Raw genomic sequence first — 13,343 nt, 5'->3', positions numbered from 1 at the left:
ACATAATCTCAAAGTTTTGAGAGTTTCCTAATTTTTAGCAGCAGATATTGACGTAAAACAGAAAATGACCTTAGCAAAATGACATTTGTGAAGATAAAACTAGGCTAGGACGATAATGATATGAAGTAGATCAATACAATTTGTTTTCAACTGGGGTGTCACACTTTTGTGAAAGTCGTGTACGTCGCTCCATGTGACGTCACAGCCCTGGAGCCGGGGGACGCGCACAGCCCTTGCGTGGAGCGCGCACGCGAATGCACACGCGGGACGTGACGTGCAGGACTCACACAAACACACGCACAGGTAAGAAAAGGAACGTCTTTTCATTCATGTTTTTCCCTTCCGCACGAGTTAGCTTGTTGCTACAATGTTAAGAGAGCGCATTTGTGTGCGTGTGCGCGTGCATGTCGGCTCCTTTGATCGAACCGCTCACTTTTGAACGGTTTTAAAGCACATTTAAGGACTTTCTTTGTGTTTCGATGCATTGTGTGTGTGTGCGCGCGCGCCTGCAATGTTAAATGAATGTTTTAGTAGCAGCTTGGGTGACTTGAAAACATTTAAAAAGTTTGTTTGTGTTCCCACGTAATTGATTTTTATATTCCCTCGGGTTGGGCGAGCACCGATACCAGGTATCGGTATCGGGCGATACCGGTCTTCTTTCAAGGTACAGGGTACCCGTGAATGTTGCCGATACCAGCCGCTGATACTTTAGGCAAAAACAAAAACAAAACGGACAAAGTTCACAAATTGTCACGTGCTTCAGAAAGAAAGAAAAGGTCTTTGTTCACAATTATCTGTCATTGTGTTGATTTGAAATTTTCTGTATCAAAAGTACAAGTGGTATCAGTACTTGGTGAGTAGGAAAGAGCGAATGTTCGTACTGATATCTGAAAAAAAGGGTATGGAACATCCCTATTGAATACACATATAGTGAAGAACAACGGAGCATCAGAACGTCATAAAACAAAGAAAAACTGCTTCGATAAATCGTAATGAAGCAGAAATGTACAGGTATTGTAGTACATGAATGTGTTGGTCGGCAAGCATGAGCATGCTCTTGCCAGTGTTGTCATTTAGTATTTTTGCCCCATTCAATAATGGGCTGAAGCTGCATCGGCGACGGTGGCTCTCCTTGCCCACGTGCCAGGGTATCATAGTATCTCCATTGCTTCATTTCTTTTTTTATCTTCATCCAAAATTTGACACAAAGCAAAAAATCGACCAAGCGTCATCTTCTCACTTGAGAAACTCGTAAGTTTGGGCCACTCGGAAGTCAACGTACTGTACTTAAAAAAATCTGTGCCTTGTGGCACAGTTTGACCCTATAATAGATCTCGCTAATGGAGTCAGGTGTTGCCTTCAGGGACAATCTGAAATCGGAGCTTTCTGAGCGAACGGTCCAAAATGTGTTTTGCTTGCACCGCGTCACGATGACACGTTTGTCGCACACAGCGTCGGGAGCTCTGCGAGCGCTCGCCGGTCGACGCCTGATTTGTAATCCGAGCGCGGAGGAGCCAGGATGCATCGCCTGATGACCTCGGCGGCGGCCCGGCTGCGAGCCCTGACGGCGCCCCCGTCTACGTCCGGTCGCCGAGGGACAAAGTCGTCGTCGGCGGAAACGTTTGTGAACGGCGCCAACGGCAACTACGTGGAGGAGATGTACCTGGCGTGGCTGCGGGAGCCCACCAGCGTACACAAGGTACGCAAACGTCTTCTGCAGTCAATTTGCTGCCTGGTGGCGACCTCTTGATGACACCACGTTCATATCGCAATCATAGAAAAAATATCAATATTTTACAAAATATGTAATTACATTGAAAATCCATCCATCCATTTTCTGAGCCGCTTCTCCCCACGCGGGTCGCGGGCGTGCTGGAGCCCATCCCAGCAGGAGGCGGGGTACACCCTCAACTGGTTGCCAGCCAATCGCAGGGCACATACAACAAACAACCATTCGCACTCACATTCACACCTATGGGCAATTTAGAGTCTCCAATTCACGCATGTTTTTGGGATGTGGGAGGAAAGCGGAGTGTGCCCGGAGAAAAGCCACGCAAGCACGGGGAGAACATGCAAACTCCACACAGGCAGGGCCGGGGATTGAACCCCGGTCCTCAGAACTGTGAGGCAGATGCTCTAACCGGTCGCTCACCATGCCGCCTACATTGAAAATGTGTAATTAAATTACAGTTGCTTTTGGAAATTCCCATGAATATAATTTGAGTTACATTTGAAAAATAGCCACAAAAGCTGAGATTTGTTTTCATATGGCTTCCTCCTTGTAAAGCCGACGCTTGTGATTGGCTCTCTCTGGTCATGTGCCATTCTGCCATAGTCTCAAACATGAATTGACTTTACAGGGTTTCCAAAGAAACGGTTCTGAATGAGATAGTTATTTGCTCATCTGAGACGGACAAACAGAAATGCGGAAAACAGCGTTCGCGTCAATGAAGACTCAAAATTGTCCTTCGGTGCAAATGTGAGCGTGCAAAAAAACGGTTTGGGTTTTTGGGACCCGTGTCACACTTGTCGACACAACGATCAGTGAATAAATAACATTTGCTAAAAATATATCCAAGGCTGTCTGTGTTTTGTGTGCGTGCAGTCGTGGGATGTCGTTTTCCGTAGCGCTCACGCCGCGCAGCGAAGCCCGGCGTCTCTGCGGGGGACGCTTCAGCACAGCGCGGCGCCCGACGTGGAGAAGTTGCTGGGAGATCATCTGGCCGTCCACACACTCATACGCAACTACCAGGTAGCTACGCTGCGTCTGACTAATCGTAGCAACGTTTGACGGCAGGATTCGTAGACAGCTTTGAGTGACTTAGCGATGAGAAAGTGACCTTGTTGTTGTTGCAGGTGCGAGGGCATCACATCGCCAAGTTGGACCCTCTGGAAATCAGCTGCGTGGACCTGGACGATGCCCCGTGTAGCATCGGCTCCCACAAAGTTGGTGGGGGATCTTACGTTTCATTTGACAGCATTCTCAAAAATTTTAGACTGTACCGCTTCTCGGTCAGGTTTACTTGAATGTAAATTAGTAAATTGATTTCCATTTATTTATTTATTTTAAATACTTTTCATATTTTGTTTCATTTTATGTTCTGTTTTATATTGTTTTATTTTATTTGTATCCATCATTTCTCATAGCTTCTTTATTTAATTGAATGCAATTACATTTTGAAAAACACTTTTTCTTTGTATTGTTCCACTTTTCTTTGTGCTCCTGTACATTGTGTTGTTATCTACGTCCTCCACCCGATTCCTCTTTATCGGGCGCTAGCCTGCTAACCAAACGTTGCGACGCCTACTAATGAAATGAAAACATGATATCAGCTATTACCTGCTCCATTACAGTACAACATTAATCAGTTGTTAGCTTTCCTACTAGCTAGCTCATGTCGCTAATCATTGCCTGCTTGCAGTCAGTCAGCATTATCCCGTGGGCCGTCGCAGCAAGCAGCCAATATTAGCTGGAAGCTAGTGAGTTAAGCTCATTTGTTGTGAAGTGATAATACATTTTTGTATGTGTAACCTCCTCATCTGTCCCAGTGTGTGTGCAAAGTTTGCGTTTGTGTGTCCCCATAGAAACAAAGCGCATAGTACAACTACAGGCGGGGCCCCCCTTTGCTCTGCTAACAATAACAACACAATAAAGCGATTAGCAGGGAACGTTCCCATGGTGTCCTTGTTGGCGTTGACAATTGATATTCTCTGCCAGTTTTAAAACGTGTGAAAGGGTTGTCATATTTTTTAGCATTAGCGTGCTAGCCACCTGACTGTGGTCTGTACCGCATGTCACGTGACTTCAGTCAGACTAAATCAACAATTTTAGGACTTGCGTGTAGGAAAGACTCCACATGGCGTAGACTTGAACAAAATGAATGTACAATTCTTGCCCGTTTACATTTGAAAAGCCGCAATGACCGGCGTGACTCAACTTGCTTTCGTGGGGCACTCTTGATTTTTCCCACAGAAACTTGGGACTTGTGGTTAAGTTTAAGACTGCACGTGCATGACTTAGTCCCATCCTTGCTGTACAGTTTCATTAATCTTTGTTATGATTCAGTCATAGATTTTCATGTTATGTGTGACTGTGTATGTGTTTGTGTGTTAGTCCATGATGCAGAGTCAGCATCAGGTTCAAAGGTTGCTTCTCAGCGTTTCCTCGGATACAATGCGATTGCATTGCTCGTGTGAAGACGGGGGAGGGTGCGGTGGGGCGGTATATGCGGAGCGGAGGTTAAAGTCTAACGACGTTTTAAATAACACGAGTTGCCTCTGCCAAATTGTACTAACCCCGCCTCCTCCCTTTCTGCTGGTAGTACAAGTGTCTTATCTAAGGGGCGCACGCAACGTTGTGATAAACGCAAGTCGGCCTCCGGCAAGAAGACAGACGAACGGAAGTGTCACTGCTTCATACTGTTCCTAATATTTTGACCCTACTTCACTTCTCCTGCCCTCAGAAGTTCCTAATCTGAGGCCATGGTCCACAAAGTCGGAAAGCGGTGGGTTGTGTTTGGGAGTCCTGCCTCCCGTTGGGGAGTTGAAGAATCCAGGAATCTAGTTCACGAGTATGGGAAAGATGGACTAGTTGATCTACGTTTGCTCCCTCACCAATGCACAAGCTTTTGGTAGTAACCGAAAGAACAAGATCGTGGATTTAAATAGGCAAAATTTGAGAGGGACAGACGTGCAGTAGAGGTGCTGCACCTGTAAATCTGAGGCCATGGTCCAGAAAGTCTGACAATTGGGGGTTGCGGGCACAACAGTCCTGCTTCTGGTGGAGGAGTTGAAGTATCCGGGGCTCCTGTTCACTAGTGAGAAGAATGTACCGGTCAATGTATGTTATAGATCACAAATGCAAGATGAGTTTCCTTCTTAGGGTGTCTGGGCTGACCCACTTAGAGATGAGGAGCTTGGTCATCCGGGCCGGACTCGGAGTAGAGCTTCCCTGATCTGATCTTTTGGTCATGTTGAACCAGAAGGAGACCCTAGAACACGCTGGCTGGCCAGGGAACACCTCGGTATGGTGGAGGTAGAGGAGGTGCTTGGAGAATTCTGAGCTTCCCTACTTGGACTGATGGGCTTGGTCCCCTGTGATCTATACTTGAAATTGATGGCATCTTCATTGTATTGACCCTGCTCCCTGCCAACAGGTTCTTACGGTCTGGATCATTCCGACTTAGACAAGATGTTCCGCCTTCCCAAAACCACTTTCATCGGCGGAAACCAGGACGCTTTGACGCTCAGGGAGATCATTCGCCGCCTTGAGGTGGAAACACGAGCCCAAAATTCCGTCACTGTAACGCCAGGGTACTGACCTTCAAACCCTCCTGGTGTGTAGGAGGCGTACTGCCAGCACATCGGCGTGGAGTTCATGTTCATTAACGATGCGCAGCAGTGCCAGTGGATCCGACAGAAGTTCGAGAGCCCGGGAATCCTGCAGTTTAGCGCCGAAGAAAAGCGGATCGTGCTGGCCAGGATGATCCAATCCACCAGGTACGTCAATGAGAATGACGAGATGGTCGCAGTCACAGCGAGAGCTCCACGCAGTGGCGTGAGATGCAGCCTCTGCATCTCATAACAGGTTTGAAGACTTCCTCCAGAGGAAGTGGTCGTCGGAGAAACGTTTCGGCTTGGAAGGATGCGAGTCGCTCATCCCGGCCCTCAAGACCATCATTGACAAGTCGAGCGCGAGTGGCGTGGAGAGCGTTGTCATGGGAATGCCGCACAGGTTCTGAAAGAAGTTCTTCATCAGTTCTCCGTGTTGTGTTTGACGCTTGTTTTTTCATCCAGAGGGAGGCTCAACGTTCTTGCCAACGTCATCCGCAAGGAACTGGAACAGATCTTCTGCCAGTTTGATCCCAAACTGGAGTCAGCGGATGAGGTCTTGGACCAAGGCGACGTCAGCGTGTCCTCGTGAACGCTGTCGGCAAACTCACATTGATCTTGTGCTCTCAGGGTTCTGGTGACGTCAAGTACCACCTGGGAATGTTCCACAAGAGGAAAAACCGAATCAGTGACAAGTCGGTCACATTGTCGCTCGTGGCCAACCCGTCCCACTTGGAGGCGGTGGACCCAGTCGTCCAGGGTAAGACCAAAGCCGAGCAGTTCTACAGCGGAGACACGGAGGGAAAAAAGGTACTGCGGGTGTCGTCCTTTGCGTGATCACCGCCGTCTGGTCAGGCGTGATTGCTTTGCGTTGATTTAAAAAGAAACAAATTTCCCCTAGGTGATGTCCATCCTTATTCATGGCGACGCTGCGTTCGCGGGTCAGGGGATCGTATACGAGACGTTCCACCTGTCGGACCTGCCGTCGTACACCACGCACGGCACCGTGCACGTGGTGGTCAACAACCAGGTACCCGATTCCCGCCTAACCGGCAACATTTTCACATTTATTTCAGAGCCTCAGGGAGCATTTAGCTGATCAGCATGTCGCGGTGCAGATCGGCTTCACCACAGATCCCAGGATGGCTCGCTCGTCTGCGTATCCCACGGACGTCGCTCGGGTGGTCAACGCCCCCATCTTCCACGTCAACGCCGACGACCCCGAGGCCGTCACGTACGTGTGCAAAGCGGCCGCCGAATGGAGGAGCACTTTCCACAAAGATGTGGTCGTGGACCTGGTAGGGGAGCTGAAAGCTCAGGAATGTTCTCGTCTCCAAAATGGATTTCAAAATGGAAGCGTGTGTTCAGGTGTGCTACAGGCGCAACGGCCACAACGAGATGGACGAGCCCATGTTCACGCAGCCGCTGATGTACAAGCAGATCAAGAGGCAGCAGAGTGTCCTGCACAAGTTTGCGCAGAAGCTCATCGGCGAGGGAGTGGTCACCGAGCAGGAGTACGAGGTGAGCATCTGACTCCTATGTAAATGTTTCAGGTTCCAGTCTTGAGTCGCGTTTCCTTGCGTATGTGCCAGTCTTCACCTTCAAGTTTCAAGCAGGTGCCAAGTTACGATGGCAAAAATCAAGCACGTCGAGTCAAGTCATCACTTGGGTTCAGCGAGTCATACGTGGAGGCGCACAATCTCCGAACCGGTCTCCGTATTGTCTTTCACTTGATTGTCTTCTCAATGAAACGGATAACGCAGAGGAAGCGTTCTGTGTCCATCTCAGGAGGAAGTGGCCAAGTACGACAACATGTGCGAGAAAGCTTACGCTCGCTCCAAAGATGAGAAGATCCTGCACATCAAACACTGGCTGGACTCGCCCTGGCCTGGTCAGACGAACACTCAAGTCACAACACAGACAAAATCCAGGACATGACTGTTGTTATTGTTTTATTTATTTGTTGGATTTGACACGTTTTGGCCATGAACAGATGTATACATTTTTCTTTGACGTTTTTTTGCGATTGATATTGAAATTGATAGACGATGCTAAAATGAAACCCATTTTTCCCAACTTGTATGATTCAATCTAGCGAATAAGAAATTGAAAAATGTCGTTTTCATGGGTTTCAATTGTGTGTCCAAAAGTGGCCACCGTCGAGCCAAAGGGCACAACCGGCTTTGGACAGGACATTATTGATATATTTCAACAGCTGCAGTTGGAAATGACTCAATCCCCACCGCCCTCGGGAAGTTTCATTACATTTGCATTGCAGCTCAAATGCTCCCAAAAACAGGAAGTGAGGTGGACACAAATGGCCAGTACAGAGCGGACAGGGTTCAAGGTGATGCGCAATGTCTCGCCAGATTTCTTCACTGCCGACGGGCGTCCCAAATCTATGAGCTGTCGGTCCACCGGCCTCAGCGAGGACGAACTCGGCCATATTGGGAAGGTGGCCGCCTCCGTCCCCGTGGAAGACTTCACCATCCACTCAGGTTCTTGCTTCCCTTTGTACGGTCTACACCGCTTTTTATTCTGATCATGTTTCAAGTTGGACTCCTTTCAGTTTCAGGGTCGAATCTTGTTGTGTTTCAGGTTTTGAGTTTCGGTGTGTTTTAGGTTTGAGTCTGGTCATGTTTCTGGTTTAAGTATTGACATGTTTCAAGTTTGAGTAAAAGTTCTCTTTTAGGTGTGCGTCTTGTTCTGATTCTGGTTTAAATCTCTCCGTGTTTCAGGTTGTAGTCTTGTCATGCTTGAAGTTGAGTCTTGTCGTGTTTCAGGTATAAGTTTTGTGCTGTTTCAAGTTTGAGTCTCGAAAGGGTTTATGTCATGACGTTTTGCAAGTTTTAATGGTAGAGTTTGACATTTGAGTCTTTTCATGTGTCAGCTTTGAGTCTTGTTATAGTTCAGGTTTGAGTCCAGATGTGTTTCAAGTTTGAGTCGTCGAATTTTAGTTTTGAGTCTTGTCATGTTTCAGGTTAGAGTCTTGTCATGTTTTAGGTTTCGGTCTTGTTGCGTTTCAGGTTTATATCTGGTCATGTTTTAATTTTGAGTTTTGTGGTGTTTCAGGTCTGAGTCGCATCCTAAAGGTCCGAGCAGACATGGTGAAGCAGCGTGTGTGCGACTGGTCGCTGGGCGAGTACATGGCCTTGGGCTCTCTGCTCAAACAAGGCGTCCACGTTCGTCTCAGTGGTCAGGATGTGGAGAGGGGAACCTTCAGGTCAATGCACCCACAAGAAAGGGCAGAATCTCAAAAGCCTTCCCGCGGTCACCGTCTCACTTGTTCGTTTGGTTCATTGGCATCTCAGCCATCGACATCACGTCCTTCACGACCAAAACGTGGACAAGAAGATTTGCATCCCCATGAACCACATCTCGAGAGACCAAGCCACATACACCGTCTGCAACAGCTCGCTGTCGGAATACGGAGTCCTGGGTGAGTAGCGCACAAAGATTCCCGCACACACCCGAACCCCGAGCCTTATGCCGAAAGCGAATCACAAACGACAAAAATCTCGTAGACCGTATCCTTGTTCTCCTTCTCGTGCGTGCGGTCAGGTTTCGAATTAGGCTTTGCCATGGCCAGCCCCAACGCGCTGGTTCTGTGGGAGGCCCAGTTCGGAGACTTCCACAACACGGCTCAGTGCGTCATCGACCAGTTCATCAGCTCAGGTCAGGCCAAGTGGGTCAGACAGAACGGCATCGTGCTGCTGCTCCCCCACGGCATGGAGGGAATGGTACGTTCCGACGTTCATAGTTCGTGCCCCAGCTACGGCTCAGATTTTGAAGCGGTTTTCATGGCTTGTTACAGTATACGCTCAAGTCTGAATTTAGAGTAGCGCGCCTTCACTGAAGTACCACCTTGTGCCTTGTGGGTTAAAGAAAAAAACAATCTTTTTTATCTTTTGGTTGGATCTGGAACGCATCTCCCGCGCTAAATGTGGGTTCACTGTATTGGCAAATGCTTCTGTTTGACTGCAAACGATGTGATGTGACGTGACGTGATGCCGGTCCTCAGGGTCCCGAGCACTCGTCGGCCCGCCCTGAAAGATTTCTCCAGATGTGCAACGACGACCCAGATGTGTTTCCGGTGAGTTTGTGTTTTTTGTGCGTGTGGCCTCGCTGGCTTCACAGCGCGTCAACCTTCATCTCGCTGGACTTCTCAGAAGCAGCACGACGACTTTGCCGTTCGGCAGCTGTACGACTGCAACTGGGCGGTAGTCAACTGCTCCACTCCCGCCAACTATTTCCATGTTCTCCGCCGGCAAATGCTGCTGCCCTTCAGGAAGCCGGTCAGTGTCTGTGCACCCACACGGTGACTGCAGTATGTCAGCGTGACCTCACTTTGCCTTCCAACCTAAATAGTACCCCCTAACCCCTAAACCTGAACCCTTGAAGTCAAACAGCAACCCTAAACCCCTTCCCCTGACCCTGATCCTTAAACCCCTAACCTGTTCTTCTTCCCTCACGACAGCTGATCGTGTTCACTCCCAAGTCGCTGCTGCGCCACCCGGAGGCTCGGTCCAGTTTTGACCTCATGCTGCCAGGTGAGCAGAAGTGGAAGAATTCTTCTTCTCGTGTGCCGTGTTCAAAATCATTCCCTTTCCACTATATAGTACACTACATAGTGAGTTTGCCGTTTTTTTATGATGCTCCAATGTGTAGTGAGTATGAGTTAAAAGTAATAATAAAAGTTATGGATCATCAAAGCAGAAATTTGGGTATCCCCTTTAGTGTCCTCAATGTATCTCACAATCGTCAAACGTCGTGAACAACGTCGCTCACTCGATGATCAAATATATGCTGTGATGCATTGCGTCCAAAATGTTTTCGTTTCTGGGGTTTTGTTTGATTTTCAGCACTCGACAAGTTCGTGAGTTACGGCGCGTTTTCATTTGACTGAACTATTTAGTCCACGATAAACCGTAGCAATCTCGAAATAGTGATTAGGGAGTTGGGAATGAGTGAACGATTCGCAACGCAGTCGTTCCTCTCTTCTCCTCCGACAGGAACGCACTTCAGCCGTGTGATCCCGGACGAGGGTCCGGCATCCGCACAGCCCACCGTTGTGAAGCGAGTCGTGTTCTGCACTGGAAAGATTTACTACGACTTGCACCGTGAGCGGAAGAAGCGAGACCTGGACGCAGCGGTGGCGCTGGTCCGCGTGGAGCAGGTACATCCGCACTTGATCTACCGCGTCAGCTCGTCCATCATACGCACGGCGGCCTTCTAACGTGTGTCTAACGGGAGCAGCTGTCGCCGTTCCCGTCTGACCTGGCGCGGACCGAGATTGAGCGCTACGCCCAGGCGGACGTGGTCTGGTGTCAGGAAGAGCACAAGAATCAAGGGTACTACGACTACATCAAGCCCCGCCTCCAGACCACCGTTGGCCATGCGCGGCCTGTTTGGTGAGCGAGCGAACCTTTGACCTGAACGCTTAACCCGAATCCTTTTCCACATCCTAACCCTTACTTTTAACCCAAACACCTAACCAGTAACCAATAACTACTAGCACAAAACCTAAAACCCCAACCCTTACCCCTAACAATGAACTACTAACCCAAACCCTAACCCTGAATCCCTAACCTTACCACAAACTACTAACCCCAAATCCCCCACCGTGAATCCCAATCCCTAACTGTAATCCTAATCCTTGACCCTAACCTGTAACTTTTACGCATAGAGTAGCCTGACCACCAACTCGTAACCCTGAATTCCAGCCCTAACTATGAGCTGAACCCCGACCCTCAGCCACCAGCCCTTAACTCAACGACCGTAACTTCGAGTCTGGTGCGTTCTTTCAGGTACGCCGGCCGCGGTCCCGCGGCCGCCCCGGCGACGGGAAACAAACAAACTCACCTGATGGAGCTGGAGCGCCTCCTCAACACCACCTTTGACCTCAACGCCTTCCCAGGAAACCACCACTGACCTCCTCCGAGGACTTTGAAGCACTCACGCGGTCCTTCGTCGCGCCCTCGTATCATCGCTGGAAGCACACAAACGTGTTAAACGCAAACGTGTTCATGTACACGATCGCACACTCGAGACCTCGTGAGAACATTTGAAGGAGATTTGATTTGGATGTAAAAATTGAACTTTTTATTGTATTGCAATTTTACCTTATGACCAAAAACGAGCAGTAACTACTAATATTTATCAGTATGTAGCAGTATAAGAAATGCAGTGAACGCCCATTTATTGTGCGGGATACGTTCCAGACGCACACTCGTAATACGTGACAATCAGAGACCATATCAAAATATTGGTTTATATAGTAAGGGACATTTCTCAGGGATTTTATGGTTATTTTAACCTTTGATGATGTGAAGAGTTAAGCAACATGTCACATATTACCTCGCGGGACGGACATTTTGTCATACGATAGCAAAGACAAAATGTTTTGACTTTTGATGTGAAGACAACAGAATGTCAACTATTTATTTTTCATCTTTTACTCTTGACACCACCAATTAAAGTGAATTGTTCTTGATAAATGTCACATGTGGAGTCAGTCATGCGGCACGTGATGCTAGCTAGCTAGTACCCAACACGCGCCCAAAGTCAGCTCGGACCGGTGCCACCCTCGAAGGACGGTTCCAAGTTGGACCGCTGTAGTTTGTGTATTACGCACAAGAGGGCAGCAAACAGCAAGTCGAGGCTCATCAGGTCAGCAAGCGGCAGGAACACAAACAAGACACCAAGGCAAGAAGTTAGCGACCACTGAGGCCTTCGGAAGACCAGAACGGGCAGCTGCTACTCACATCATCCGTCCATCCGTTTTCTACTTTGCGTGAGAGGAGGGGTACCACCTGGACTGCAATTACGGTCGTGTGATGCCCTGGCACGCGGGCAAGGAGAGCCACAGCTGCCCAAGCGCTTTCAGCCGTTTACTGAACGCGCCAAGCGTTCAAATACAAAATGAAAACACTCGCAAGGAGCATGGAAGCGCCCGTGTGGTGAACGGCCTATCCGAATGCCTCCAGGTCCTGCCGTCACTCCCTTGGCCGCGCCTCTTAAAGGCACACAGCAACACTGTTTTGGCCAAATTACACTTTATAAAAGTAGTTTATTTCTTCCCATTCTCTTTCAGTATGTTTGTGTACATAGTGATATTATATATTATACACAGTGAGAATTGGGATTAATGGCATTTCGCTTCATTTCAATGGGGAAAATTTGATTTGCAACATAGTGTTTGTTCCCTCACCATATTCACCTATTGCAAAATTTCATATTCATATTGCGCATAATTCACCATATTGTGGGATTTTGATTGTATGCTGTTACTTTTGGGGCGCTATAATAAATGCTTCGTAGCCGAGAACAAAACTACAAAAATATCATTCAAACTCATTCGATAGTACAGTACTACTGTGCATTACGTTTTAAAATTAAACTTTTAAGGTTAGACTACACGCACACACTTGTTGATGTCATCAGAGGTCATTAGAGGTCATTGTTTTTGCGTTCACTCAGCACATCATCCCTCTTGCTTCCTTACTCCCTTCCCTGGCCCCCTTGTAACCTTTCCTTCTCCCATTCTGTGGCTCCTTTACTCCCCTCCCCCATCCCTTGGTCGCCCCCCCCAAACCCTCTACCCCCGCCCCTGCTGTCAGTCATGTTGTGTGTTATTCTAGGTCATGAGCAGCAGCCATTTCCCTGGAATGTTCCGGCGCTTGCCAAAACGTTGCTCCCTCCCCGGTGGAATGCACGCACACACACACACACACACACACACAAGACCAGGAAGCGGGCGTGTGCGGTGGTCGCCATGGCAACCAGCTGCTTCAGGCGTGTGCGCAGATGTCGTGTGTGCGCTTGGATGTGACAAATATCGAAAACTCATCCCCAAATGTTCCACCTTCTTCCTCCTTTTCCCCTGCTGGAGGTTCAGGCGAACATGGCGACACCCCTCCCCCTAACTCTCCCTGTGCCCCCCGCCACAGTGTTGTAAGTGACATTGTGTAATGACTGCAGTAGGTCGCCACTATGCGGCAGGTCGTAAGGGG

The 13,343-nt window shown here is 48.6% G+C and overlaps 1 protein-coding gene across 4 annotated transcripts; it reads left to right on the top strand.

The window, feature by feature from the left end:
- Window positions 1–167: 167 nt before the first annotated feature.
- Window positions 168–11,828, top strand: ogdhb (oxoglutarate dehydrogenase b). 4 transcript variants are annotated; one of them, XM_061799452.1, is made up of 23 exons: window positions 168–303; window positions 1,453–1,699; window positions 2,606–2,752; window positions 2,857–2,950; window positions 5,157–5,272; window positions 5,345–5,499; window positions 5,588–5,734; window positions 5,797–5,887; window positions 5,962–6,141; window positions 6,233–6,361; window positions 6,450–6,629; window positions 6,700–6,852; window positions 7,120–7,222; window positions 7,701–7,829; window positions 8,404–8,554; window positions 8,643–8,770; window positions 8,893–9,071; window positions 9,353–9,424; window positions 9,501–9,626; window positions 9,809–9,881; window positions 10,344–10,507; window positions 10,588–10,742; window positions 11,139–11,828. In XM_061799452.1, exons 2-23 carry the CDS (start codon window positions 1,520–1,522, stop codon window positions 11,260–11,262), a joined length of 2,976 nt encoding a protein of 991 aa, XP_061655436.1. In that variant the 5' UTR covers window positions 168–303; window positions 1,453–1,519; the 3' UTR covers window positions 11,263–11,828. The 4 variants fall into 4 exon arrangements, with proteins under 4 accessions (XP_061655436.1, XP_061655439.1, XP_061655437.1 ...); XM_061799453.1 differs by lacking the exons at window positions 168–303; window positions 1,453–1,699; window positions 2,606–2,752 and having other exon boundaries at window positions 2,857–2,946; XM_061799454.1 differs by lacking the exons at window positions 168–303; window positions 1,453–1,699; window positions 2,606–2,752; window positions 2,857–2,950 and adding an exon at window positions 4,908–5,024.
- The last annotated feature ends 1,515 nt before the right edge of the window (window positions 11,829–13,343 follow it).

The sequence above is a fragment of the Phyllopteryx taeniolatus genome, chromosome 15 (assembly GCF_024500385.1).
Source record: "Phyllopteryx taeniolatus isolate TA_2022b chromosome 15, UOR_Ptae_1.2, whole genome shotgun sequence".
In the NCBI taxonomy this organism is placed as follows: domain Eukaryota; kingdom Metazoa; phylum Chordata; class Actinopteri; order Syngnathiformes; family Syngnathidae; genus Phyllopteryx; species Phyllopteryx taeniolatus.
This window is presented reverse-complemented; position numbering and strand designations above follow the sequence as displayed.

What these genes read in the sequence shown, in the direction of transcription:
- ogdhb (XM_061799452.1), top strand. Translation starts at nt 1,520, where the DNA reads ATGCATCGCCTGATGACCTCGGCGGCGGCCCGGCTGCGAGCCCTGACG. An exon ending in CACTCATACGCAACTACCAG is followed by an intron (nt 2,753 to 2,856) that starts GTAGCTACGCTG and finishes TTGTTGTTGCAG; the next exon opens with GTGCGAGGGCATCACATCGC. An exon ending in AGGATGATCCAATCCACCAG is followed by an intron (nt 5,500 to 5,587) that starts GTACGTCAATGA and finishes ATCTCATAACAG; the next exon opens with GTTTGAAGACTTCCTCCAGA.